This window comes from Natrix helvetica (assembly GCF_964273705.1).
Source record: "Natrix helvetica genome assembly, chromosome: 9".
In the NCBI taxonomy this organism is placed as follows: Eukaryota; Metazoa; Chordata; class Lepidosauria; order Squamata; family Natricidae; genus Natrix; species Natrix helvetica.
In genome coordinates, this window is record NC_138560.1 from 16,617,395 (window position 1) to 16,644,801 (window position 27,407).

General features: G+C 38.6%; 3 protein-coding genes across 3 annotated transcripts; 1 reads left to right on the forward strand and 2 right to left on the reverse strand.

The window, feature by feature from the left end:
- Nucleotides 1-132: 132 nt before the first annotated feature.
- TMEM50A (transmembrane protein 50A) lies at nt 133-9,349 on the reverse strand. The gene is made up of 7 exons (XM_081962014.1): nt 9,172-9,349; nt 6,519-6,631; nt 6,009-6,121; nt 4,352-4,419; nt 3,571-3,663; nt 2,130-2,199; nt 133-582 (listed from the first exon to the last, which is right to left on the reverse strand). Exons 2-7 carry the CDS (start codon nt 6,609-6,611, stop codon nt 537-539), a joined length of 483 nt encoding a protein of 160 aa, XP_081818140.1. The 5' UTR covers nt 6,612-6,631; nt 9,172-9,349; the 3' UTR covers nt 133-536.
- Nucleotides 9,350-11,902: 2,553 nt separating this feature from the next.
- On the forward strand, nt 11,903-16,858 carry RSRP1 (arginine and serine rich protein 1; the record flags this gene model as incomplete). Its single annotated transcript, XM_081961637.1, is given in 4 exon segments — nt 11,903-11,956; nt 14,187-14,337; nt 14,340-14,358; nt 15,945-16,858. Coding segments are annotated over 4 exon segments (351 nt in total). The 3' UTR covers nt 16,072-16,858.
- Nucleotides 16,859-18,246: 1,388 nt separating this feature from the next.
- On the reverse strand, nt 18,247-24,855 carry SYF2 (SYF2 pre-mRNA splicing factor). The gene is made up of 7 exons (XM_081962004.1): nt 24,736-24,855; nt 22,841-22,942; nt 21,779-21,904; nt 20,968-21,085; nt 19,666-19,756; nt 19,052-19,150; nt 18,247-18,620 (listed from the first exon to the last, which is right to left on the reverse strand). Exons 1-7 carry the CDS (start codon nt 24,775-24,777, stop codon nt 18,455-18,457), a joined length of 744 nt encoding a protein of 247 aa, XP_081818130.1. The 5' UTR covers nt 24,778-24,855; the 3' UTR covers nt 18,247-18,454.
- Between the last annotated feature and the right edge of the window lie 2,552 nt (nt 24,856-27,407).

A 27,407-nucleotide genomic window follows, 5' to 3' on the forward strand; every position in this document is an offset into this window, starting at 1 on the left:
ACATGTTGGAAAACTACAATGTGCAGGGAAGACAAGAGTGTGTATTTGAGGAAAAAGCTAGTCTTTCCATTATGGATCTGCTTTTGCTAAAATTCTACAAACTTTGCAAGAAATTTCAAGAAGAAAGTCGCATTAGAAATACAATAAGAGTATATTTCTTATTACATTTTATGCACATATGTAATAACCTTCATATACAAGCATTCCACATATACTGTCAGTCAAATATTTCACATTAAAAAATCCCAGCACTTATACCCCCGAATAAAGGAATGGTAAAAGATACATTAATATTAAGGTATAACAAAAACATTCAGTAAGAGGACAGTAAGACTTCCTCTTCCTTCTCAGCTTAATCACAGGCTACAATATTTAATGTCAAAAAGCCAAGAGTAGAAAAGTGTCAGCTTGAAAGGAACAGAAATGGAAACGTGTATCATGATTTTAAAATGTGGCAGTTTTCTTTTTTGCTGATAGCAGAGCACTAATACTACAAAATGGTAATTAAAAAAAGCAGGTGAGATGCTCCACGTCACTTATTGCCACAAATCCTCAGTGCGACCAAATTTAAACACCAGACCGCTGTTAGAAAGAAAGACAAACTATTAGATACATGGATATCAGAATCCTAATATTAAAAAGAGCAGACCAGGAAAGATTTCCTTCAGTCACAGATTACTATAGCTCCTGTCATTTCTTTTTGCTATGCTTACAGGTGTTTCACTATATAAAATATACCTGAAATATGGACATGCAGCATAGTTAGTAAAATAGCAAGTTTGGTGTGTGCTTACAAAAAAGCTTACCATACTTTTCGGACTATAAGACGCTCCAAAGTGTAAGACGCAACTAGCTTTTAGGGAGGAAAACAAAACAAAACAAAATCTGCCTCTGCCTCCCAGCAATTTGCCTCCTTGCAGCAAACAGCATGGTCAGTTTCAGCACAGCCTGATTTAGCACAAGCAGCTGATTGGCGGTTTGATTGGCCTCCCGGAATATCTCCTATCAGCCCGTTCCAGGCCGTGAGGATTGCTACCGCCGCCTATCCTCACTACCTGGAACTGGATGAAAATGAGGCGCGTCGAGGCGGCGATAGGTGGCAGCGCTGATGGGTGGTGCCAATCCCCGCAGTCTGGAACAGCTGATAGGTTTTCAGGGAGGCCAATCAGCTGCTCATGCTAAATCAGGCTGTGCTGAAGCTGACCACACTGTTTGCTCTAAGGAGGCAAATTGTTGGGAGGCAGAGGCCGCAGGGTGGGTGCTGCAGGGTGGGCGGGGCTTCGGCAATATTCGCTGTATAAGACGCACAGACATTTCCACCCATTTTTTTGCGGGGGGAAGGCGTCTTAATACTCTGATTATTGTACTATTGTTGGCATAAACGTCTCTCTCATTTCCTCATTTTCAAAATCAAGCATTACCCCCATTTTTTTGGACAAATAAGGATTCCTTAGGCATATAAGCTATCCTTATCTTGAAAACGTCTTTAGATGCCTTTCTGTAGAAAAAGATAAAGAGGAAGAGCCTTGTCTTGAATCAGATTGAATATTATTTCAGATGGCGGATACAAGGGTTAACCTAAGCTTCCATTTTATTTATAAAATTTTTTATAAATAAAAAAACTTTATTTCATCAGATTCTGCTGCTGGTTCTTGTTTGATATTGTTATTTGCTTTGTTTAGTTTTGCTTTTATACTTTTATTGGGTAAAGATTTACATTTATTGCCCTTCTTTGACATTACTATTTTAACTAAGGTGGTTGTTGTGTATCTCAATAAAAGGCACTCTATAAATACATTTTTATGATTAGTTTTGTTGGCTCTGTAAGCATTTTAATTAGCATAAAAGAGAACGATGATATAAATATCCCAAATAAATCTTTTTAAAGCATTCCAATTTTATAAGTTTTATGGTAATGCTCCCACACATCAGTGCTAAAATTTATATCAGTATCATAAACTGATTCATTTTTACCACTGCCTCCAATCTTTTTTAACAACTACTTACACAGGGCTTGCAAAAATATCCAGGTTGAAAACATCCATATATATATATTCATCACACTAGATAATAGATGAGCATAATAATGTACATAATAAATCGAAATAAAGAATTGAAAGCATTCTTACCCAAAGAAAATAAAAGCATTTTGAAAGAAGACTGCTATCCCTGGATAAACTGGTGGTTTGTTTTGCTTGTCTGTGAAAAAAAGAATTATTTTACCAGGTTCCTAAAGTTTATTATTTGCATCTTCCCAGTGTACTCTATTTTCTCAATGCTAAAAGCATTAATAGATGGCTTCCGATGTTGCCATTTTTATCAAAATCTGGCAAACAGTTTTTAGGAATGCCTCTAACCGTTTTATTTAGGAATGTATTTACTTGCAAAATTTGATACTGTTTTCTATCATGATAATCTTTTAGCTAGCTTTTTAATTGACACAATTAAAACATTGTTCAAGGCATTCCATTTCAAACTACACACTGAAAAACAAACCAGCAAATACGAGTTGAAATGGTAGAAAGATGGAATATAAACAAACTTCCTCAAAGCAAATCTCATTCAGCTAGGGAAGATAATGCTTTGATCACATTCTAAAGAATATATTTCTTACATACAATAGTTTCTACAAAGATGTTAGGGATGAGCTTTCACAAGTCAGGATTCTCTGAAGCCATGTTCATATACAAGTGAAACTCGAAAAATTAGAATATGAAAGGATGTCTTTTTTCCTTAGATTCCAAAACTTGCCAGAAACAGAAAAATTAGAATATCGTGCAAAAGTTCATTTATTTCAGTAATGCAACTTAAAAGGTGAAACTAATATATGAGATAGACTCATTACATGCAAAGCAAGATAGTTCAAGATGTGATTTATCATAATTGTGATGATTATGGCTTACAGATCATGAAAATCCCAAATCCACAATCTCAGAAAATTAGAATATTGTGAAAAAATGTAATATTCTAGGCTCAATGTGTCCCACTCTAATTAGCTAATTAAGCCATAACACCTGCAAAGGGTTCCAGAGCCTTTAAATGGTCTCTCAGTCTGGTTCGGTAGGCATCACAATCATGGGAAAGACTGTTGACCTGACAGTTGTGCAGAAGAGATTGTGGATTTGGGGTTTTCATGAGCTGTAAGCCATAATCATCACAATTACGACAAATCACAGCTTGAACTATCTTGCTTTGCATGTAATCATATATATTAGTTTCACCTTTTAAGTTGCATTACTGAAATAAATGAACTTTTGCACGATATTCTAATTTTTCGAGTTTCACCTGTAACATATATAAAGCACAATATGATTTGTGTATATTTAAAACTCATCCCCTTGTGACTTATGCTATAAATATATTAGATTTCATACCTGTATGAACACAGCCTAAAACCTTTTAAAGAAAAAGACAGTCGTAATATAACTTACGTTGAGCCTCCAGGAAAGAACTATCTCAATGTAAGAGAAGAGCTTTATGCAATGCTGTGATTTCGTATTTCCAATGGAATTTTAGAAGAGCTTCACACAGAGGAAAAAGATAAACTACAATTTCAACAACATTTCTTACCATTGATAACGTAGCCTCCAAAGAGAACCCACATTGAGGCAATCAGGGATCCAAATGCCAACATGAAACCGATGAATAGCCAGATGCGAGCACCTTAATGTACCCAAAGATAACCTCATTATTTTCAAAATAAGTAAGTTCAACATTCATGACACAAACAGATTTCCTTGCTTGCGTGGTAACACCCGTGGATTGCTAGGTATGTTCTATGATCAAAACTGTAAAAATGTATTCCCCCAATGTACAACACAGCACATTATGTTTTCAAACACATCCCTTTAGGAAAAGAAGCTTTTTTTCACTGCATCTCCTTAAAAGCAAATTTTGAGAGATGTTGAAAATTTTTGAACAGGGGGGCTAGGAAGATCTATCTCCCATCCTCTGCATAACCAAAATAGTACATATGTAAAGACATAGATAGACTAAAAGTTAATTGTTAGAACTCATTTTAAAAACAATCATTCTCCTAGAAACAGAGGGAACAAAACCACAGTCTAAGTCAGTTAGCATGGCATATAAATTACTAATATAGGAGAATTGGGCTTCAAAATAAAATGGAACATACATTATTTTTACAATGTAACTGAATTTTCTCCATAAAATTAGGAATATTATACCCCAGCTTGCTAAATGAATAGAATAAAGGAGAATTATTATTTCTCATTCATGACAAAAAAGTAAATTTGTAAATAGATGGGAAAGGGGCTGTCATTATTTCTTTTTTAAAAAAAATTAGCTTTCTTTCCATTGAGATATAAATAGTAAGAGAAAAAATGTTTACCTGTCTGCCCAAGACACCCTTCACTGTAACTGTCTCCACGCACTTGACCGTTGGAGACGGCATTGATCCTACAAAAACAACAACAGAATGGAATTTGGCATGAGCATTGAGAATTCAGCAACTGATGACATTCTGAAGGGTCTGAAATATTAACTTTGCATTATATTGTTGCGTTTCTTGCAGTAACAGCATGAGGCAGACCAGAATTCTTATCCCTATGTTGCAAAAGGAAGAAAGGCGATAGCAAAAACTTGCTAGTGCCATCTAGCATTTCCATGACACAAGTCAGCCTTCAGGCACTTCTGAGCCTAATTTTTCACTACTATGGCAATGCGGTCCCCTATCGCAGTGGTGGGCAACCTTTTTTTTCAACTGAGCCAAATCTCGCCAAAACACGATTGAAATTTATTTTGAGAGCCACATTTTTAAAACCGAAAATACATAGGATGGTACACTGTTTTTAGTTTCAATAAACTCTGGCATTTGAAGCACGCAAGTCTTAAAGCTGTCAAGTTACAAGATCCTTGCATCCCTAACCCTTTAGGAAAAAAAACCCAAGGGGTCTTCAAACCTGACAGCTTTAAGACTTGTGGACTTCAACTCCCAGAATTCCTCCTCCAGTCATGTTGGCTCAGGAACTCTGGCATTGAAGCATGCAAGTCTTAAAGCTGTCAAGTTGCAAGACCCTTGCACCCCTAACCCTTTAGAAAAAAAAACCCAGGGTCTTCAAACCTGACAGCTTGAAGACTTGTGGACTTCAACTCCCAGAATTCTGAGAATTGAAGTCCACCAAGGGCATCAATCATATTAGCCCAGGGATCTGCAAAATTGGCTCTTAAGACTGGTGGACTTCAACTCCCAGAATTCTGAGAATTGAAGTCCACCAGTCTTAAAACAGCCAACTTTGCAGACCTCTGTGTTAGCCCAAAGCCTGGTGCTGGGCGGGCCTTGCTCCCCCATTGGTGGAGCCCCAGGAAGCGAGGAGGGAGAAAAAGAGACGGAGGCCAAGGAGCTTCTCCCCCCCCCCCCGCAAAAATCTTATCAGGGAGCCGGCGGGCAGTAGCAAATTAGCCGATCACGCCGCGTGATCGGCTAATTTGCTACTGCCCACCCGGCTCCCTGATAAGATTTTTGCGGGGGGGGGGGGGGGAGAAGCTCCTTGGCCTCCGTCTCTTTTTCTCCCTCCTCGCTTCTCGTCCCTGCCCGACTTCAGGATCCTCCCTAATCATTGTGGGTCGAAAAGAAAAAAGGGAAAGAGGCGCTTGTTTTGAAGTGCCCGAGAGGAGGGAGGGGAGCAGGCGCCCGGCACACAGAAGAGCCACATTAAAGTGTGTAAAGAGCCGCAGGTGGCTCGTGAGCCGCGGCTTGCCGACCACTGCCCTATCGGGACTTTTCATCTGAAACTGGGACAACTGTGGGCAATATGTAGCCTTCTTTCTAAACTCCAAGCAATCTCAGTCCATTGCCCATAAGAGTCATTTACACTAAGGTAGCTATATCTCATAACAAAATAAACCCAGGGCTTGGTTAAACTGAGCATGATTAAATTACAGAACATTCAATTAGATGTTGAATATCAGGCATTAAGAGTTGAACATATATTTTAACACAAGTCCTAAAGAAATATTTTTAAGATTGGGATGGAAATGTTACCTACATTAGGAATGCAACTGTAGCTATAACTCCACAAGTATGGTAAGAATGGTTGAACTCTGCTGAACCTGGATATTTGACAGCTGCATCTATTATAATCCACCACCCTGTAAAAAACTGAACACATTTCCATTATCAGCATCATCAACACAATGCTTATATTTTATCACTACTCTCACAGACATTAAAATAACAATATTCCAGAGACAATGAGAAAAGATTACAATAAACATGAACCCTTTGTTGGCTCCAAGGCACAATACTTTTAGAGAAGAATATGAAAAGATAAGCTGCATTCTAAATTTACTGAATTAGATCAACACATTTCAAGGTGGACCTATGGATTCTTTCATATTATGCATGTACAATATTCATAATAACAATAGATTTTTATATTACCTAGTAGTTTAGTTTAATTTAGTTTACTGATTAACCCTTGGGCCATATCAAAGTGCAGAGTTCCAGATGTAATATAAGGCATGTTAATGTGCAAATAAGAATTAAACATACACACCAGTACACCAGCTGCAATAGAAGCTATTGTATTTCGTTTTTCTCCCCAGTCAACACACTCGGAGCATCTAACATTTTCAAGGAACCCAGACATATTTCAATCCTCTGAAAAACCTAGGCAAGAAAATGAATGTAATTATTCTTTCGCTGGTTTTGTTTTAAATGCGTGTTCAATGTACTAACTGTATTTACTGTATTACACTTCTTTCAAAGTGTTAGAATCCGAGATGCATATAAAAATGTGACAGATATCTTTAGGCATATATGAAGTACACATATACAGAGACCCAGAGGTTCTAAAACACACATCTCAGCTGTGCTCTGTTAGTCTCCAGGTGCATTTGACTATAAAATATGCTGTTAACAAGCAAATGTTTACCATCCACAAACTGCTTTTTAAAAACAAAAACAGATGATCAGACAATTGAAAATATCCCACTTACAACTTCCTTTACTGGACAGATTTTCAGCAAACTCAGGCTAAAAAAAATGTATGCAAATATAGTTATTCATATACTCTTCCGCTTAGTACAGTGAAGTTTTCTCAAATGAACAGAGAGTTTGGCCTTCATATCAACAAAACGGCTACATTTCAACAAACACAAAACTAACTGGAGCCCCACTTTACAAATATCCATTTATAAGGAAACTTCAGTATCTCAGTTAGTGAACATTATGGTATTCACAGATCAAAAATAAATTGCCCCAAATGCATAGCAATCAAGTTCACTGAAATAGTCTGACTGTTCTACTGAAATATCTATGGAGATTCTCAGTCATCCAGTCATGGTTGTCCCAAAGGTGCTTTTCCAAAAGGCAACCGAAGAAGCTTCTTGGATGAGAAGTGAAATGTCTTCAAGGAAAAACAAAAGCCCAGTTGCCTTTTGAAAAAGCATCTTTTGAGTTCTACTGAAATAGTTCTTGCTTTTCTATACGAGTTTTATTGTGTGGCTAAAATACTCCCATTTCCTACCACAAGAAGAGCACGACTCACACATCCTGTTGAATTTATCCCCAAAAGCACACTGTTTAATTCAATTAACCCACTGTTCTCTAGGCCCACACAACATGCATCGTTATAAAGCTGCCAGCCACATTTTAGTGTAGTTCAGAACTGCAGAAAAAACAATTGCGACCAACCCGCCTTCCATTGAGGACCTGTACACTGCACAAATCAAAAAGAAGGATGTAAATATTTACAGACCCCTCGCATCTTGGACATAAATTATTTAAACTCCTACCCTCAAAACGACATTATAGAGCCCGGCACACCAAGACAACTAGACACAAGAACAGTTTTTCCCTGAACGCCATCACTCTGCTAAACAAATAATTCCCTCACCACTGTCAAACTATTCACTAAGACTGCATTACTATTACTATTAGTCTTCTCATCGTTCCTATCACCCATCTCCTCCCACTTATGACTGCAGGACTGTAACTTTGTTGCTTTGAAGCTTATGATTTATATTCACATTGTTTCCTGATTTGCTTATTTGTACCCTATGGCTATCATTAAGTGCTGTACCTTATGATTCTTGACGAATGTACCCAGGGGTGAAATTCAGCAGGTTCTGGAGAACCGATAGCGGAAATTTCAAATAGTTAGGAGAACCGGCAAATACCACCTCTGGCTGGCCCCCGAGTGGGAAGGGAATGGAGATTTTGCAATATCCTTTCCCTGCCACGCCCACCAAGCCATGCCTACAGAACCAGTAGTAAAATAATTGGAATTTCACCACTGAATGTACTGGTATCTTGTGTTTTTATGTACACTGCGAGCATATACACCAAAGACAAATTCCTTGTGTGTCCAATCACACTTGGCCAATAAAGAATTCTATTCTATTCTATCCTTCATTCCATATTCTATTCTATATTCTATGTTCCATATTCTATTCTATTCTATTCTTCATTCCATATTCTATTCTATATTCCATATTCTATTCTATATTCTACATTCCATATTCTATACTTCATTCCATATTCTATTCTATATTCCATATTCTATACTTCATTCCTATTCTATTCTATTCTTCATTCCATATTCCTATTCTATTCTATTTTATTTTATTCTATTTTATTCTTCATTCCATATTCTATTCTATTTCATTCTATTCTATTCTTCATTCCGTATTTTCTATTCTATTCTATTCTATTCTATTCTATTCTTGTATGCCAGGCTAACTAAAAAAAATCCCCTACTAAATCAATCACGGTTACATAGACCTGGAAATCCCAGTTACTGAACCCTAAAAATTTCCACACACTTTGGGATTGCACAACAAGAACACACCAATGTTTTGCGATCGAATCCCGTTTAGAGGTGTGGACTTCAACTCCCAGAATCCCCCAGGCAGCCATTGGGGCCCGACGCCCTTCGGAATTACGCAGCAGTCGAACCCCCCTCCCCCCCGCCCCCAAGCGGATTCATGCAGTCCACCGAGTGAGGCGGGTCGCGAGAGCGAAGGAGCGCGGCTCCTCCAGACGCTCAGGCCCTGGTTCTGCGGGAAAATCCCTCGGGCGACCCGAGGCTTTTCCAACCCCGCGACCCACCCACGCCGGTCAGCGCTAGCACCGGGCTAAGACCCTCTGGGGCACATCCAGACTCTTCGCTGGAGGCCGAGCAGGTCACCCCTCCCCTCCTCACTTACCGCACCTCGAGCGCCTTGGAAATGTAGCCGGCGCGCGCTCAGCTGACTGCGGGCGTCGCCTCGCTAACCCCGCCTACTCTCCGAGGTAAACAAGAGCGGGGCCGGCTCAAGAACCCGTATGCTTGAAAGGCCGCATCCAGGGTGTCTCTCGTCTTGCGCAAGCGCGAACTCGACTCGTCCGCGCGCAGGCGTTCTCCAGCTCCCGCTTGTAACCAGAGCTTTGGAGCTCCGCATGCGCCCCCAAGCGGCGGCAACGGGGGTGGGTGGGTGGGTGGAAATCGATTTGGCAGCCAGCTGCAAGGCTGCGCAGGCGCTCTGCCCCAAACGGAGTCGTTTTGGTGATGTGTTTTGAAGCTTTTTTAAAAAAAAAAATCGAAACAGTTATTCTGCTATGTCAAGGTCAAATCTAGGGTACTAGGAGCTAAAACTGTGGCATTTTTTTTAAAAAGTGGCAATTGCCCCCATGAATGCTTTTGATGTTTAAGAATGACGCCCTAACAAAGGCAAGGTGGAGAGTGCAATTCATGGGAATGTTTCTGAAAGATTCATATAGAATAGAACGGAACAATAGAATAATAGAATGGAATGGAACGGAATGAAATAGAATAATGAATAGAATAGAACAATAGAGTAATAGAATGGAACGGAATGGAATAGAATAATGAATAGAATAGAATAATAGACTAATAGAAAGGAACGGAACAGAACAGAACAATGGAATGGAATGGAATAGAATACCAGAGTTGGAAGAGACCTTGGAGGTCTTCTAGTCCAACCCCCTGCTCAGGTAGGAAACCCTACACCACTTCAGACAAATGGTTATCCAACATCTTCTTAAAAATGTCTACTGTTGGATGTTCACAACTTATGGAGGCAAATTGTTCCACAGATGAATTGTTCTAACTGTCAGGAAATTTCTCCTTAGTTCTAAGTTGCTTCTCTCCTTGATTCCCGATTTTTAACTCCATGGGGCGAATTCCCTAGGAAGTACATACAGAATTGCAAGTCGATTTGTGTAGGTTTACTTTCCCCCCCCCTATAAGGTAAAGTAATCAAATATATTTCCTTGAATAAACCATAATACTGTTTGGCCTTTTCTCCACCTGGGCACCAAAGCACCCTCATATCACTTTTGCTCACACAGAGCTGGTTTTTTCTCCTTCCCAGTCCCCTTTCTAAATCTTGAAACATTTGTTAAGTGAGCTTGTCCCATTTTGCGACTTTTCTCGCCACAGTTGTTAAGTGAATCATTCCATTTGTTAAGTTAGCAACATGGTGGTTAAGTGAATCTGGATTTCCCATTGATTTTCTTTGTCAGAAGGTTGCAAAAGGAAATCACATGACCCCAGGAAATGGCAACCATCATGTGAGTCAGTTGCCAAGCATCTTGAGTTTTGATCATGTGACCATGGGGATGCTGCAATGGACATAACTGTGCAAAACGGTCATAAGTCACTTTTCAGGACTGTTGTAAATGAACAGTCTCTAAATGAACTGTTGTAAGTCAAGGAAACCCGTACATAGCTGCTGCTGTTGTTAGTGGCAAAGTTATGTCCGACCCATCTCGACCCCATTCTTCCAGGCCTTCCTGTCCTCTACCATCCTCTGGAGTCCATTGAAGCTCACACCTATTGTTTCGGTGACTCCATCCAGCCACCTCATTCTCTGTTGTCCCCTTTTTCTTTTGCCCTCCATCGTTCCCAGCATGAGGCTCTTCTCCAGTGAGTCCTTCCTTCTCATTAGGTGGCCAAAGTACTTGAGTTTCATCTTCAGGATCTGGCCTTCTAAAGAGCAGTCAGGGTTGATCTCCTCTAGGACTGACCGGTTAGATGGCCTTGCAGTCCAAGGGACTCACAGGAGTCTTCTCCAGCACTAGAGTTCAAAGGCCTCCATTCTTTGGCGCTCAGCCTTCCTTATGGTCCAACCTTCACAGCCATCCATTGCAACTGGGAAAACCATAGCCTTGACTATACACACTTGTGATGTCGGGGTAATGTCTCTGCTTTTTCGTATGCTGTCTAGATTTCTCATCGCTTTCCTCCCCAGGAGCAAGCATCTTTTAATTTCTTGGCTGCAGTCCCCATCTGCAGCCTTGGAGCCCAGGAAAATAAAATCTGTCACTACCTCCATTTCTTCCCCATCTAATTGAGAGGGCCGGATGTCATGATCTTAGTTTTCTTAATGTTGAGTTTGAACTTTTTTTCTCCTTCAACCGCATCAAGAGGCTCTTTAGTTCCTCTTCACCTGGGATCCCCAAGCTTGGCAAACTTTAAGACTTGTGGACTTCAACTCCCAGAATTCTCCAGGAGTTGAAGTCCACAAGCCTTAAAGTTTGCCAAGGTTGAAGACCTGCACTTTCTGCCATTCACTTTCTTTAACGGCAGAAACTACACAGCTGAGGGAGCACAACCCTGTTTCCATGGTGAAGATCCTGGCCCCGCCCATACTCTACCACGCATGCGCAATAACGCCGTTGACAGCCAACGGGCGCTCGTTTTACCCCCGCTCTTCTGGAACCTTCTGCTTCCCTCAGTCGGAGTCGGGCGCTCGAAGGTGGCGCTGGATGCCGCTTCTAACGGGGAACCAATTGAACGCGCTTTTTTTTCTCCTCAGGAGTCTTGACCGGCAGCCGAGTTGACTTTTGTAAAACCTATTTCATCGTTGGCGTGCGGAATTCGGAGTGGGGTTTTTTTTTTTGAGGTGTTTCCTAGTCTCGGCTTTTTTTGCTCTAATGGCGCTGACTGACGAAGCCGAGCTCTCCCCCTCAGGAACCTCCGCAAAGCCAGTAAGTCTTTATTCGGCTTTTTACGTTTTTTTTCTTGAACCTTAGAAATCCCCCTCCCCAAAAAGGAAATATTGGGCGGGCGTCTTCGTAATATTACCTCAGCACGAAGGCTACGTTCAGACAACGCTGCACCTCAAGGCCTGTGATGGAGGTATCGGGTTTCCACCTCACTCCAAGAAGCTTCAGGGCGCGTCTTTCGGGGCATGAAGATGACCGTGTTGAAATGTTGCAGAATAGATTTTGCTCACCCCTTAGTTATTGTCTATTGTTGTTTATGGAGGTGTGTGTGAGAGGTAATCTTGCTATGGTCTTGTCTGTAAAAATTCGGTCTAAGGTGCTCGAGGTGTGTAGAAATCTGGCTTTGCCTGCATTAAAATCTTCCCTCCAAGCCCACGTTTTTCGCGTTGCCCGTGATTTGTTTTGTAAAATAATCCTTCATCGGCCTTAAAATTCAATTCGGTTCTGAATTTTTTTATTCGGAATTCCTGTATCAAGCCTGTTTTCGTAAAAAATAAATGCAAATTGCTTTGGTTTATACAGAAATTGTACCTAATTTCTGCTGCTGTCGGGTTTTAATGGGCAATTTACAGACTTTTCCCCCTTAATTTGTATTTAAACAAATGTCTTACTTTCTTCCTACCTTTCTTTGTTGTAGTCCTCCCATTATTTGGCTATACATTTGAAGGAGCGTTGGATTATGTATGTCTGCCCGTTTTTTTTAAAAAAAAAAACTCTTGTCCATCTGCTCTTGGTCTTTTCCCCCTAATAGGTTTGCTTAAAATCATCACCAAAGGCACTGAGTATATTTACAATAACCAGTATTGCTAATCTGTGGGCAAGGAGAAATGGTTAAATTAGAACAACAAAGCACTCTGTAAACTGCACTTTAACACAGGGAAATTAAGGACCATTCCAGCCAAATAATTTAATATATGCAATTTTGTGCTGATTGGGTTTGCATCTGGCTGGTAGTTGTTTTGTGGTTGTGTTGTGCAAAGCCAGAGTGATTAACATGGCTTGATATACTTCGGTAGCCTTTTAATTTGATAAAATGAATATTGCAGGTGGATGGTAGATCAATTGCTGAACACAATTGATTTCCTCCCCCACCCCCATGTAGGGTTTATGGTGTGCTTGAATGCTTACGCTAATGTCAGTGCAATTTTACAGTGCATTTCATTGCAAACTACAGTACTATGAAATAAATCTCAGTGCCATGTTACTAGGAAAAATACTGATGTTTTTGCATTAGGAAGAGACTGATTTAGTTATAAATTTGATTGAGAATCTTAAAACTCTTTTACAGGAGTCCTCACCAAATCAATGGAAGTTGCAAGAAGAAAGAGATTTCTGTGGCACGTAATGGTAATTTCTTTTCAACAATGAATTGGTTTACCTTGTTAATGCTTTATAACTAGGATATTTGTAGTTGTCTGAAATTCTGAGATAGAGGAAAACAGCAGGGTACAATCTTTCTAAATATGCAGCAAATTTATTAAAAATGATGAAAGTGAAAATAAGGAAAAAAGCAGATGTATAGAAGGAAAGACTTAGATTTGTGTTTATAGCAGGATGGACTCCATAGCAATGCTGTGTGTTGATAAAATGGCTGTTACGTAACAGCTGCATTTTGACTAAGTGCAGATAGACAATAATTCTAATCCTGTTGCTTTGTATTGGTATTAGTGAAACAGGTTTTTGAGTAAATTGTTTAGGCTTGTCTCCTCTTGATTATTGCTAGGATTTGAATAAAGTTGGAAAATAGTTCTAGTGATGGTTATAAAATGGAATATGAATAAGACAATTCAGAAAGACATAAGTAGTAGAAGAAGTAAGTTTATGGTGTTGAGGTTTTCTAAAACTTTTTTTTTCAATCTAAAGTAATTGGGACTGAACAGCAGAAGAAACATGTTCTAAAATTTTTGAAAAGCAGAAGGTGAGCAAGAAGACAGATGAAATGACAGGATTCCTGGATAACTTGACTCTGAGCTCATCTAAAGGGAGATCTCAATTATATTCAAGGAGCAGCTGTAGCAGGCAATCTTCCTCTGTATCTTCTAGTGATTCATCTTACAGTTCTACTTCAAGTATTTCATCTTACTCCACAAGCAGAAGTAGATCAAGGAGCAGATCAAGATGACATGCTAAAAGCATTTGTTCTCGTAGATCCAGAGGATACTCAAGATCTTATTCCAGGAGTTACTTAAGATCACACAATTATTGATACCAGGAAAGATCCCATCTTAGATATTATAGAAGACATCCTCGCTCATCTCCAATATATAAATCATGGAGCAGACCTCCTATTAGATCATACTATCACAGGTCTTACTCCAGAAGTAGATCAAGAAGCCAAGGATACTATGAGTTTGGAAGAACCGTTTTCCTGAAGCTTATAGAAGGTGAAGAAACTCCTGATCAAGATCTCACAATAGAACCCCTCTTCGCTTGACAGAAAAAGGTATATTTTTTGGTGGTGGGGATATTGGGTTGTCAAGAGTATTCCAAAAATCTTTGTCCAGATATGCAAATGGCAATGTTTAAAGCATCTTAAAGTGTTTATTATAAATAATGGCAAATCTTGGAAAAAGGAATAAATACATCAGATGCCTTGTAATTGAGTGAATGGTGTTATATATCTCAGACCTGCCTTCAAATTACAGTGCAATTGCTGAATTATTGACTGGTTTTGAAAGTCATAACATTGCATTTATGAAAGAAAGAACAGTGCTAAATTAAAGCTGATGAGGGAATGTTAGTGCCTTTTAGTAAGTATGGAGGCAGGGGTAAAACTTCTCCCTGAATGAGAAATTTGTGTATTTTAAACAAATTCTTTCCATAGAAGACAGAACTACTTGAAATAGCCAAAACTAATGCAGCTAAAAACTTTGGGAAAGAAATCATCCTACCAGCCAGTTTAAAAATGGATTCCAAAACCAGTGAAAATGGAAAGCCAAAAGAGAACTTTGATTTTAAGGTAAATATAAAATATATTTTCAAATAATGAAACTCTTTTGTAAGAGTCCCTTGAAAAAACCTTGCATTATTTCATAGTTGGAAAATAAACTTTTTGAAAACTGAATTGTAGAATTTGTTAACAAATTCTGGTTACCAAATCTTAACTACTATGTAATCTTGAAATCATCTAACTTCTGATTTAAAAAAAATAAGAATCCTATTAATAAAACGGATATTTTTTTAAAAAAATCCTTCTATTTTTTTTCTTGTTAACCTATATCAAATGGATTTTAAACTTTAAACAGAATATACAGTAGTACCTGTCAAACTGTCATGGAACAAATAGTTTACAGAAATCCATTATCCAAACACACAACACATTTTACATGCTTTATTTCTGTCTCATGGAAATCATGAATATGGTCTGCAGCTCTGATGAAGAAAATCTATTCGCAATTGATTATGGGCTTTAGTTCTGACTCATGGGATGTGCTCAAATTAGTTGGAAAACATTTATATAAAATTGAACAAATTAAGAATCAAAACTGATGTTATGTGGTATTAAAATACTATACGTGTTCTATTTCACGTATTAAAAGACAGGTTAGAAACTACCTATTTGAAAATATTTCCTCAATTCTTTAATAGGAAATAACAAAATGTAATTCTTAATGAAGTGTGACCTTTCCATTAATCTATTTTAGAACAAACTAAAATTTAGGAATGGGTATCAATCTGAGCTAAATGTACTGAAAATAGCAAAGGTGGACATAAATTGCAGCCACTTGTCTGCACTTGCTTCTTAATACCATATAATACCAATAACACTTATTGTATGAAAGGAATACTGTAGGAATATCCTAAAATTCCACCATTTTAGTATGCTACCTGATAAAGGTATTATTTGCTTGAACAAATAATGAGTGACTTATTCTGACAATAATGACTGACAAATCCTTATTCTAATATTCTATTTTTCAGAATATAATGCCCAGGCCGCTGGCCCTGAAATCAGCAAGTCTGCTTTCTAAAAATCTGGTAGTATCCCAAGAAGAGAAGAAAAAGGCTCTGTTGGCCAATGGATTCCTGTTAAGGAAGAGGAAAATGTCCTATTTCATAATTTTTCACCTAAAAGTACAACTTTCAGAGCATGCTAGTAGTTCTGTTCTAGTTAGTAGCATCTAAAATATGAAATCCAAAATATCTCATTTTTGAGATTTAAATGTAGGTTTACCTCATTTGGAACTAGAATGTGTTTTGCAGATAGAAAATGGAACACAGACCCAGCGAATACAGGCATGATTTTTTTCTGTAAATTTTGCTTTTTGACTGAAATGGATTATGTCGCGAACAGGAATATCTTACTTTGGTGTGTAATATATGTAACATAAGAACAAATGAAGGTTTCTTCATTTTATAATTTTAAGCACTTTTAAAGAGTGATTTATGGCTCCTATTGGTAGTTCATTTTACCTGTGTAAATAACATTTTGCTCTAACAAGAATACTTGTTGCAATAAGAACAAAGGCGAGAAAAGATGCATTAGTGAAACAGTATTTGCATTTTAATTCTTGCCTGTTATCAACACTGCATAAATTACTGTTGAACTTTTGTAAGAAACATTTCTTATATGAATAGATTGCTTATTTAGCTGTGAATTAGCTTGGCACAAACATTTAAATAAGTCATGCTTCAAGCAGAAAAGGCTGGTCAGGGCAAATTTAGGTACTACTTAAGGTACTATTGTTTTTACTTAACTTCATAGTTTATGTAAATAGTGCGCTATAGCCAATATTTTGAACTCTGACATTACAATGATATTCAAGAAAAAATGGCATTCAAAATTAGGGAAGGATGAATTTATAAAAGTTGCATATTTCTGTTCTTTTCATAAAAATCTGTAATAGTAAAGAATTTCAAATAAACTTTGAATATTCTGTAGAAGTGTACTGTTTTTATTCAAAGGAACAAGACACGTGAAAATAGCTATTTTAGCAAACACATATTTGATTGGATTCTGTTGTTTGAAATATAAAAGACCCAAGTAGTATATGAGTACAGGAACGGATTACCCATAAGCTATTGGTGCACTTCTTGGAATGTTAGCATCTGTGGAACAGATTGAGTTGGAATAATTTTGTCTGCTTTTGTGTTAAAAGGTAAAATGGGTACTTTAGAGCAGAAGTATAATGTATCAGAAGTACCACTTCAATCTTCCAGATCGGTCCACATGTTTTCAGGGAATTTAAAGGGGCAAAATGAATGTTAACAATTTTCTGGAGTTGCCAGCTGCCTGTTTTTCCTTGCAAGTACCAAAATAAGGCATAGCTATAAATTTAGTTTCATCTGCTTAAGTGATGTTGCCAATTTTCTGTACCACCCTCAGTTTTGGAACCAACTCCAAAGGCAGTACGGTCATTATATATGTTACCTCGAATAAGTGATAGTTGAGTATACACTATAGCCCTAGAAACTTCAGAGGAAATGGACCCATTCAAGAACTTGTGGAGGAAAAGCTTCTATGTCATTTTACAGATTTTTGAGAATTTTGTTTAAGAACTTCAAGGCATAAAAGGAGGAAGGTAACCCTGAAGACCAATTGTTGGGGAAAGTGTGTGCCACCACTAACCCAGGCACAATTGACCATTTGGTCACATCCAACACCTGATGTCACAGAATAATAAAACTGACCCGATTATGGCATCTTTTGATGAAACAGACTTAATTTATTACAAAGGTATCCTCAGGTTATAATGGTAAGTTGACTGGAATTGCCAATACTAAATGACATAGTCATAAAGCATGATATTACATTAATGCATCACTTAGTGACAGCAGTCTGCATTGCTTCTGTAATCCAAGGACTGCAAGGGTCATTAAGTGGGAAGAGTTGAGTACCAAGTAAGGATCATGAGGGGATGAAAGAGTGCTGTGGGTGGGCATCGAGAAATAGGTTAGCTAGTAAGGGTAGCAGGTGGTGCTGGGAAGTGTGGGGGAGTGGGGCACTATGAAGATCCTTCAACAAGCAGTCATATGTTGAGGACTACGTGTATGAACAATATTACACACGTTTCTAAATACAATTAATATTTAGGGAGCTTTCTAACCCAGACTATGTGTACAAAAGCCAAGACTATTTGGATATGTTTTGCACATCCATCTGAATTATGTTTAATTACTTTGGGGGCTTCCCATTGCATTATAAACTAGAGGCCCATTAAGCAGACAAAGCATACCAAGAGTGTTTAAAAGCAGCTTTATACGCCATGGCTTAGTTTAATCAAACTACCAAAATTAACATATAAACAGTTGTAACGGTTTTCAAATAAACCATAAGTACATATAAAAACAAATACTTTGGTTTTCTATACTTACGTAATTTTAAAACTTTTCTAACATACCCTTCTTTGAGAGGAGGAGTAATATACGTGGACAAATTCCATTCTAGCATTAGAGCATGTTTGCAAAGCATATTTTACACATGAAGGTTTTAAAGAAGCCAAACTGAGAAAGCAAGGCCAGGCTCCTGAACTTTTCGGTCTACACAGCTGTCCCTCTTTCCAAATTCTGTTTAATTTCTGCAGTGTATTTCCCATAGAACCTCTCGGCCTTTTTATTGAACTTGGCGTTTCGCTCATTGATGTAGTCGATATCTGCATCATCATTGTAAGAACGTCTCCGACTGTATTTTTCACGTTTTTGAATTCTGAAAAGGAAACCGAAATGCTTGGCCTACATTCGTATATAGCTACGTCTTGAATTCATATTTTAATGAGGTACTGGATATTCTTCACTTGAGACAGTAATAGAATTTTTTTTTTGTATATTCAGCTAATGGGGGTCAACGGGAATAAACTCCATTTCACTAATTCACTCCAAAGCAGATCAATCACTGGGTTTTATAGTTAATATGATTACTTAGAATCATTTTAAAGGGGCAAAACCTTGCCTGATAATTATATTATTTGAAAAATAAATAGGAAAAAAAATGAGATGGCCTTTATAAGTACAAAGTGCTTAAATAATGCAATCTGAAATAAAACAGGAGGTCTATGATAGCAGTAGGTCTATGATAAGCACGTATACGAGATGCTTAATAAATTTAAACGTGCAGTTCATTATGAATATGGCACTTACTGTTTTCCAAGATCTGCAACCATTTTGTCAACGCCTTCTTTGGAGGGCACATGAGTTCCATGGAGTAAACTATTTGAAGTTGGAAAAAAATCTTCACCACTGAAGGAGAAAAAGGAGAAAATAAATGTTAATAGTAACACTTTTGTGAAATTTTTCCAGCTCAGGAATTTGGGACAGAAAATACCAATCTAACCCGTTACGGTAGCGCTGATTAAGAGTCTGAACTCTAATTCCATATCTGTAATCTTTTCCACTTTTCTCATTTTATTTAACCAAAATTGAACCAAGTAGATGGAACATTACCCCTCTACTTTAATACCAGCTGTGCAAAATGATTTAGAGGGAGTCTTTGACTTAGGACTGGTCATTTAGTGACTGTTCAAAATTATAATGTAGTCCAGAAAAGCTACTTACACTCAGATTCATCAATCTTGCATACACACGCACAGGTCACATTATGGACAACCAGCCGCATTTATGGACGGTTGCATTGTCCTGTAGTCATGGATTACCTGTATTCTAATTCATATGCGTTTGGGAATGATCTCATCAGTAAATATTTCTTCTAGATCCTTCTACCACATAATTAAAAAAACTGAAACAAAATTACTTGCCTTTCTTCTCTTAATTTTTCATACTTTTCTAGGTCAGGTTTAATTTGCCTGGTCAACCGCTGATACTGGCGTAACTGAGCAGCTGCATAGTCTATAGAGCAAAGTAATTAGCTAAGTAAACAATACACTTTTATTAAATAGGGCAATTTATTTCAGCAATATTGTGATTCCCTCCGCAATGATAAATAAGTTTGTGAAACCCCGTTCTCAGGAAAAAGATGAAGAATATTTAAAAGATTAAATCATGGAAATTGGACCAAAGTTTATTAAACAGAGATGTTTCGTTACTCACCCAAGTAAGTTCTTCAATCAAAATGAATTTTTGGGGGGATAGGTTAGGCATACAGAGTCCTTAGAATGTACTAACTCTTCCAGACTGACTGCAGCGGGATTTCCCCCCAAAATGAAATGCAATATGTAAATAATGCTCTTCATTTACATATTGCATTTCATTTTGGGAAGAAACTCCTTGCAGTCAGTATGGCAGAGTTAGTACATTCCACACAACTTTCTGGCACTATGCCTAACCAAAGAATTTTCATTTTGATTGAAGAAGTTACTGTATTTTTTCAGACTATAAAACATTCTGGACTATAAGATGCACAGTATCTTTAGCGGAGGAAAACAAAAAAAAATCTGCCTCTGCCACCTATTTGCCATCGCCGCGGCCTGTTCACCACAGCCCGTTTGCCACTGATTGCTGTGACTGGGTGGCGGCGATAAGAGGCAGCGGCAATCGCCCACGCCTAGAACAGCTGATCGGCGCCACACCGACCCCCCCCCCCACCTGCTGCAATATTCCCTCTATAAGACACAGACATTTCCACCCACTTTGGGAAGGGGGGGAGGGAGTGGGTCTTATAATCCGAAAAATACGCTATTTGGATGAGTAACAAAACATCTCAGTTTAATAAACTTTGGTCCAGTTGCCATGTTTTAACCCCCTTAGATACTTTTGGCCTGGATAGTTGCCCCCCCCTTAGATACTTTTGGCCTGGACTCAACTATCTTTTACATAAAGATGAAGAATAATAGATAATAAATAAAGCTGCTTTGTTTGTCATGTATCTCTGATTTTTGCTCTCAGTTTGAACTTGCCATGACAAACAGGAATTTTGACAATGTTCCCTCTTTGGCTGGGTAACCACAGTCAATTCTGAAAATGTTTTATGATCCCCTTCCAATATTCTTACGACCCACAGGACCAAGTCCTATAGAAGAACCCCTGATATGGGCCACTGCGTAAAACTTTTATTTTTATTCAACGTGTATTTGATAACAGTAAGGATCATTTCCCCCTACCTGAAAATCCAAAATCAGGATTTCTCTTCTTTCTTTTCCTCTCAAAACGTTCTGCATCTTCTGCACTTACTTCTAGCAGCTTTACTCTCTCATAATCTTCTCCTTTCAGCAGGCATTCCTAGTATACAGTAAACTCATTTTAATAATTTGAAACAGTTCCTCAAAAAAATGTTCCTCTGAGCTAAAATTTATATTTTACATTTCCTTATAAAATTAGTCTTCAGTTGAATTATACGCGATCTACTGTTGATTTCTCTTTCTGGTAGGTCTATATCCATAATAATTCCCACCTCTTTTGACAGTGTTCTAGAACATCCTGACAAAAGAAATGAATTATGAAATTCCTTGTTTAAATTGTGCCTAATCCAAATACTCACTGGGTGGGGCTGATGCAAGCACATGGCACGAAAAAATAACCGTTTTCTTGAAATCAAAATGCTTCCTAATGTTATATTAGAAATTCTAAAAAATATTATGTGAACTGTGGTTTTACTCGTTTGGTGAAGGGTTATCAAATCTCATTTTTGGAATAACAACAGAATTTTGCTCTTTCAGAAGCTACATTGCGCCCTTCCATTTAAAACATAAAAATATCTATCTTTCATAGAATTACTTTGGGAGTTATTAATGTACATCACTTATTTTGCACACGAATGCAAAAGGGCTATATTTGGATGCCAGTATTTTCCAGTAATGAGTATCTATCATTGCTCATTTCTAATATAACCCAGTGAAAAAATAGTAACTGTGGGACTTTTTTTAAGCTTTCTAATTGTCTTAAAGGTACACATCATATTATTTGCTTGTTTACCTTTTTCTTTTCTTCCACTTTGAGTTCCCATTCTAAGCGAGCCTTTTTTGCTTCCCAGTTGCTTGGTAACTTCAGCCTTTTATCTTCTTCCACAACTTCCTGATGATTTAACTTACGGGCTTCATTCTTTTAAAAATAAACATAACAACATCTCCCATTTACTAGCGATTGATAAATTAGAAAATAGAAACAAATCAGGGATAAGCAGCAAAAAAAATGAAGAAAGATACAAACTTCACCAATAATAAGAAATACTCTACCAGTGAATGCTAAATTCTCATGGCAATGCAAATAAAAATTGAAAAACAGATCCTGCAGCAGAGGTTTATCAGTCTGCTTATTGGTGGGCTGTTACTGCATAATAGTAATTGTTCTGGATCTTATTATCATTTATTTTAACTTAATACAACAAGCATTACCCAGGCGAAGAACATGGTGATTTAAGGACAACCCTTAAGGCTATGTACTACTGAAAATGGTGAGTGATGTTCTTCTTCTTGAGCTGATGAATTGCTAAAGTTATGTTTTTATATACAGTGTTTTCAATGGTTCCTGAAAGTGGACTTTCAGTGACTCATTGGCTCCAGCAAGGATAACGCCATCTGCCATTTTTAGTAGTAGGCAGTTGGCTTGTAAGTACAAGTTCTGACTTAAGAATTTGAGTTACAGATGAATTTAGGAGCTCTTTCTTCACCCAGGCACTACCTGTAACATCACTCCTCAGCCTTGGTAACATAAAACATTTATTTATGGTTAGTGATTCCCAGGACCTTAGACTGCCTCTAATTAGGGAGTTGTATTTATTTATCCCATTTATATAGTTGCCTATCTCAACTCTAGGCAGCAAACAGAATTAAAATAAAAAACTATTACAAATTTTATATCCTGAACTACCAACTTTTTTTCTTCTCACCCTCTTCAAGCCTTCTATCTTGCATGCTAAATTGTTGCCCCATAAATCTTGTACACTGTGCTATATAATTTAATTAGGTCTCAGAAGGGTATAACCCAGCAGATTTACTGTTCTGGGATTTGAATCCAAAAGTCACAAGGTAACCTTACCCTTTTCAAATGAAGCTCTCGGAATTTTCTAAGCCGTTCTTCTCTCTTTTGGGCAGCAGCTTCTTCAGCTGTCATCGGGCTGTCTGAAGTATTGGAAGCCATCTGGAATATCACCCCACATGTATTTAAAAAAATTATAATTTGGGGTTGAGATAAATGGTTATACAATACACTATGTATAAAAAACAGTTTCACAATCAGGACCGCAAACTAAATAAAGCACTAGTTAAACACATGATGTTATACCTGCTCTCTTTTGTTACCATAATGATTTTAGCCACATCTCCTTTTAACTGACAGAGCCCACTTGTTATAGATTGGTTCTATTGCTTCTTGCATTTTAGCCCATAGTTGGCATGCAGGCCTGACACTTTTGGAATCTGATTTGGTGGATATATGGGTAAAGGTAAAGATTCCCCTCTCACATATGTGCTAGTTGTTCCCGACTCTAGGGGGTGGTGCTCATCTCCGTTTCAAAGCCGAAGAGCCAGTGCTGTCTGAAGATTTCTCTGTGGTCGTGTGGCCGGCATGACTAAAAGCCAAAGGCACACAGAAAGCTATTACTTTCCCACCAAAGTGGTTCCTATTTTTCTACTTGCATTTTTATATGCTTTTGAACTGTTAGGTTGGCAGAAGCTGGGACAAGTAACAGGAGCTCACCCCATTACACGACGCTAGGGATTCGAACTGCCACCCTTTCTGATTGACAAGCTCAGCATCTTAGCCACTGAGTCCCTCTGGATATATAGGATCAATCATTATTTTCACTGCTGTTATTGCCTTATTTGTACTGGTCTAAAACCCTTATCAAGATGTGTCTAATTTTGTCACTCAGGATCTGATATCTAATTCTATATTTTCTAACAGTTCAAAAAGTTCAAGACAGACACTTTTGAAGTATAATTATTGTCTTGAGCTTTAACAATACAGTATCAGGAGAAAATAAAAACTTTCATAGTAAACTCTCTCTACCCATTACAATTAAAATACAGAAAGGGATCAAGGAAGATGGAGTGATTTATCAAAACCCCAAGAAAAACCAATTATCCTTGTAAATCACTATCAACATATGTTAATAATTATATTATACAATGTGTAGTATATCTATATAATATATAATGTTAACACTATAAAAAGGGGAAAGGGGAAGAGGACAACCAGCAGCAAGATGGATAGATTCAGTTACAGTGATGATGAAGAATTGGGAGTCTTGAAAGAACAGATTACAGACCAATCATGGAGAAAATCTATGCAGTTGCTAGGCGTCAAAAACAACTTGATGGGTCCCAATCAACAAATCAATGGGCAAAATATCTCAACATGCAAGAGAAGAAGGGATGAGGCTACATTTAAAAGGCTTTTCTCAACTGATTCCTAAATACAGGGGAAATGGAACTAAACTGATAATTTGTAGAATATTCTAAACTTAACACTTCTAGGATCTACCTATACACCCTACAGCAGGGGTGTCCAAACTTGGGAGCTTTAAGACTTGTGGACTCCCAGAATTCTTAAAGTTCCCAAGTTTGGACACCCCTGCCTTACAGTATTAACAATGCGAAAAAGAATGAGATTCTTTCTCTCTCTCTCTTTTATCCTCCTCTCCGCCCTTAATTCTTCCGATCATCTGCTTTTCTACCAAGATCAAGTAGGCTTCTAGGCATTGATGAATTGCAGCTCACAGATAGGCCGCTGGGGATGTTGGGAGTTGTAGTCCACCCAGGTTCCCCATCCCTGCCCCATCAGAGCAGCAACTCCGGTCAAACCAAATCTCTTAGTTCCCAGGATACATGCAACTTTTCCCAACGCGGCACCTCCCTCGGCGGGTGCTGGACTAAAGCTTTCGGTTGCAGTATAAGCGGCCAGATTGCCCTACAACAACACTCATCTCTCACCGTCCCATCCGCAGAGGCTCCCGAATCCACAGCAGTCGCCATCTTCTCCTCCTCTCGGTATAAACATCGAGCACTTCCTGTTTCCGGCTTCCGCCTCGTGATGTCACTAAGGACGCGAATGAAAACAGACGCTCGAGGGGGAGGAAAATGTCGTTGACATTCCAGCAGGAGGCTCTATGTTTGGAGAAACCATCGAGATGCGTGCGCGAGAGGCTGCCATAGTGTGAGTGGGAGGAGGGGAGAATTGAGCTGCAGCGCTTAAGAGGCCAGGCGAGGAATTACAACCCACCAAAGATGATAAAAGGGAAGGAACCTGGTCAGAAAACAAACAAGGTTGAGGTAACAACATTTATCTCTTGGGAGCGAGTTTTTGTTATTCTGTTCTGCGGAAACTTTCCAGGTTTCCGCTGCGCATTAATGAGAGCTAAACAGGGCTGACAGAAGAAAGAAAAGCCTCCTTTATTTGCTAATTTCTTTAAGGGGCTGTTTCTCAACCTGAGGGTAGGACAAGAAGCAATGGGTGGAAACTAATCAAGGAGAGAAGCAACTTAGAACTGAGGAGAAACTTCCTGACAGTGAGAACAATTAATCAGTGGAACGGAAATTGCCTCCAGAAGTTGTGAATGCCCCAACACTGGAAGTCTTTAAGAAGATATTGGATAGCCATTTGTCTGAAATGGTATAGGGTTTCCTGCCTAGGCAGGGGGTTGGACTAGAAGACCTCCAAGGTCCCTTCCAACTCTGCTATTGTATTGTATAACCTCAGCAAGTTTAAGAGTTTAACTGCAAGAATTCCCAATAGGAGATTTATTTCTCACTTTCCTCCAGGAGCTCAAGGTGGTTTATGTGGGGAAATAAACCATAGTTCAGTAGAATGCATATATCCCTTTCCTACCCACTAATCATTTCTCTCTTTCAGAAGGTTGAAGGATCTCTTTAATATTCACGAGAGATGTCAAAAAAGATTTTGTTCTGTAGGGAGAACGAGGCAGACAGCAACTGAGGCAAGGCAGGTTGAAGCTAACACAACCTTTATTAACAGTATAATGCAGCAAAATGTAAGGCAAACCTCGACCCGGCAAACAGCAGCATTTGACAGATGACAGCCCTTTTTATACTAGAGCTGTCAGATGCTGAACCAATAGAATGGCTGCATTCTCCCGCCAGCTGGCTGCTCACGTCTCAATCAATCGGGCTGGCAATGATATTCAATGGCGTCGTAGCCTCGAGGACTTAACAGATTTCTCTTTGGTTAAAGCAGTGGTTCTCAACCTTCCCAATGCCATGACCCTTTAATACAGGTCCTCTTGTTGTGGTGACCCTCAACCATAGAGGAGTGGTGTCTCGGTTCCTAAGACCATCGAAAATATGTGTTTTCCGATGGTCTTAGGCGACCCCTGTGAAAGGGCCATTCGACCCCCAAAGCGGTCCTGACCCACAGGTTGAGAACCGCTGGGTTAAAGGTAAAGGTTCCCCTCGCACATATGTGCTAGTCGTTCCTGACTCTCCGGTTCAAAGCCAAAGAGCCAGCGCTGTCCAAAGACGTTTCTGTGGTCATGTGACTGGCATGATTCAATGCCAAAACAGCACTGAACACTGTTACCTTCCCACCAAAGGTGGTTCCTATTTTTCTACTTGCATTTTTACATACTTTTGAACTGGTAAATTGGCAGAAGCTGGGACAAGTAATGGGAGCTCACTCCGTTACATGGCGCTAGGGATTCAAACTGCCAAACTGCTGACCTTTCTGATCGACAAGCTCAGCGTCTTAGCCACTGAGCCATCACGTCCCTTCTTTGGTTAAACATAGATTAAAAACCAAACAGTAAAATCCAGAAAATTTCATTTTACCTGAGCTGCAGTTATTAAAACACCTCTTTATTTTCCAAGGCAGGATTTTATACTTAATCCTGTGAAACACAAGTGTGTCCATTGTTCGAGTAGTGAAAATCAAAACAACACCTCTCAGTTCTGCAGAATGAACTTGCTGTATTGACCAAAACCTTGGCCTATTTTATTCACATTTTAATATTCATAGAAACCCATCCTGTCTTTGCACTAAGCTACATTGGTCATACGATGGCAGTATAGTTCTAAATATTCATCTGGTGAACTAATGAAAGGAAACACCCTCATCACCACTCTCTGAAAATACATAAAGAAATTGTATTTTTCTTTTCCTCCACTTCACCTTTAACAAATCCAGGCTAACACATCTTTGAGTAAAAGGCTTGGGCAACTGTGTACTTTCATTAGAAGCTAGGTTGAGGGAAATGCTGAACTAAATAACTCTTCATTTCTTAAATGCAGAGGTTGCAATGAGCTGGGGGATATTTATCTTTCACCCCCTCCCCTCCATACAGATTATGTGGGTACGGATAATCCTCAGTTTATGACTGGGATCAGAATTTTCATTGCTAAGTAAAGTAGTTGCTAAGTGAATAGCACTTGACTTTATGATGATTTTGGCACCAGTTGTTTGCAGTTGTTAAGGCAATCACAGATTTGTTAAGCAAATCCAGCTTCCCCCATTGACTTTGTTTGGCACAACACAAAAGGCAACATCACAAAAGGCAATCACGTGGCCACAGGACACTATAAATACATTGTATATCAATGCAGATAGTATAAATACATTGTATATAAATACATTGTACATATAAAATGCATGT

What these genes read in the sequence shown, in the direction of transcription:
- TMEM50A (XM_081962014.1), bottom strand. Translation starts at nt 6,611, where the DNA reads ATGTCTGGGTTCCTTGAAAATGTTAGATGCTCCGAGTGTGTTGACTGG. An exon ending in CTATTGCAGCTGGTGTACTG is followed by an intron (nt 6,122 to 6,518) that starts GTGTGTATGTTT and finishes AAATGTGTTCAG; the next exon opens with TTTTTTACAGGGTGGTGGAT. An exon ending in AGGGTGTCTTGGGCAGACAG is followed by an intron (nt 3,664 to 4,351) that starts GTAAACATTTTT and finishes GGGTACATTAAG; the next exon opens with GTGCTCGCATCTGGCTATTC.
- SYF2 (XM_081962004.1), bottom strand. Translation starts at nt 24,777, where the DNA reads ATGGCGACTGCTGTGGATTCGGGAGCCTCTGCGGATGGGACG. An exon ending in GAGAGCTTCATTTGAAAAGG is followed by an intron (nt 21,905 to 22,840) that starts GTAAGGTTACCT and finishes TATTTTTAAAAG; the next exon opens with AATGAAGCCCGTAAGTTAAA. An exon ending in GTTGCAGATCTTGGAAAACA is followed by an intron (nt 18,621 to 19,051) that starts GTAAGTGCCATA and finishes TTTCCTTTTCAG; the next exon opens with AATTCAAAAACGTGAAAAAT.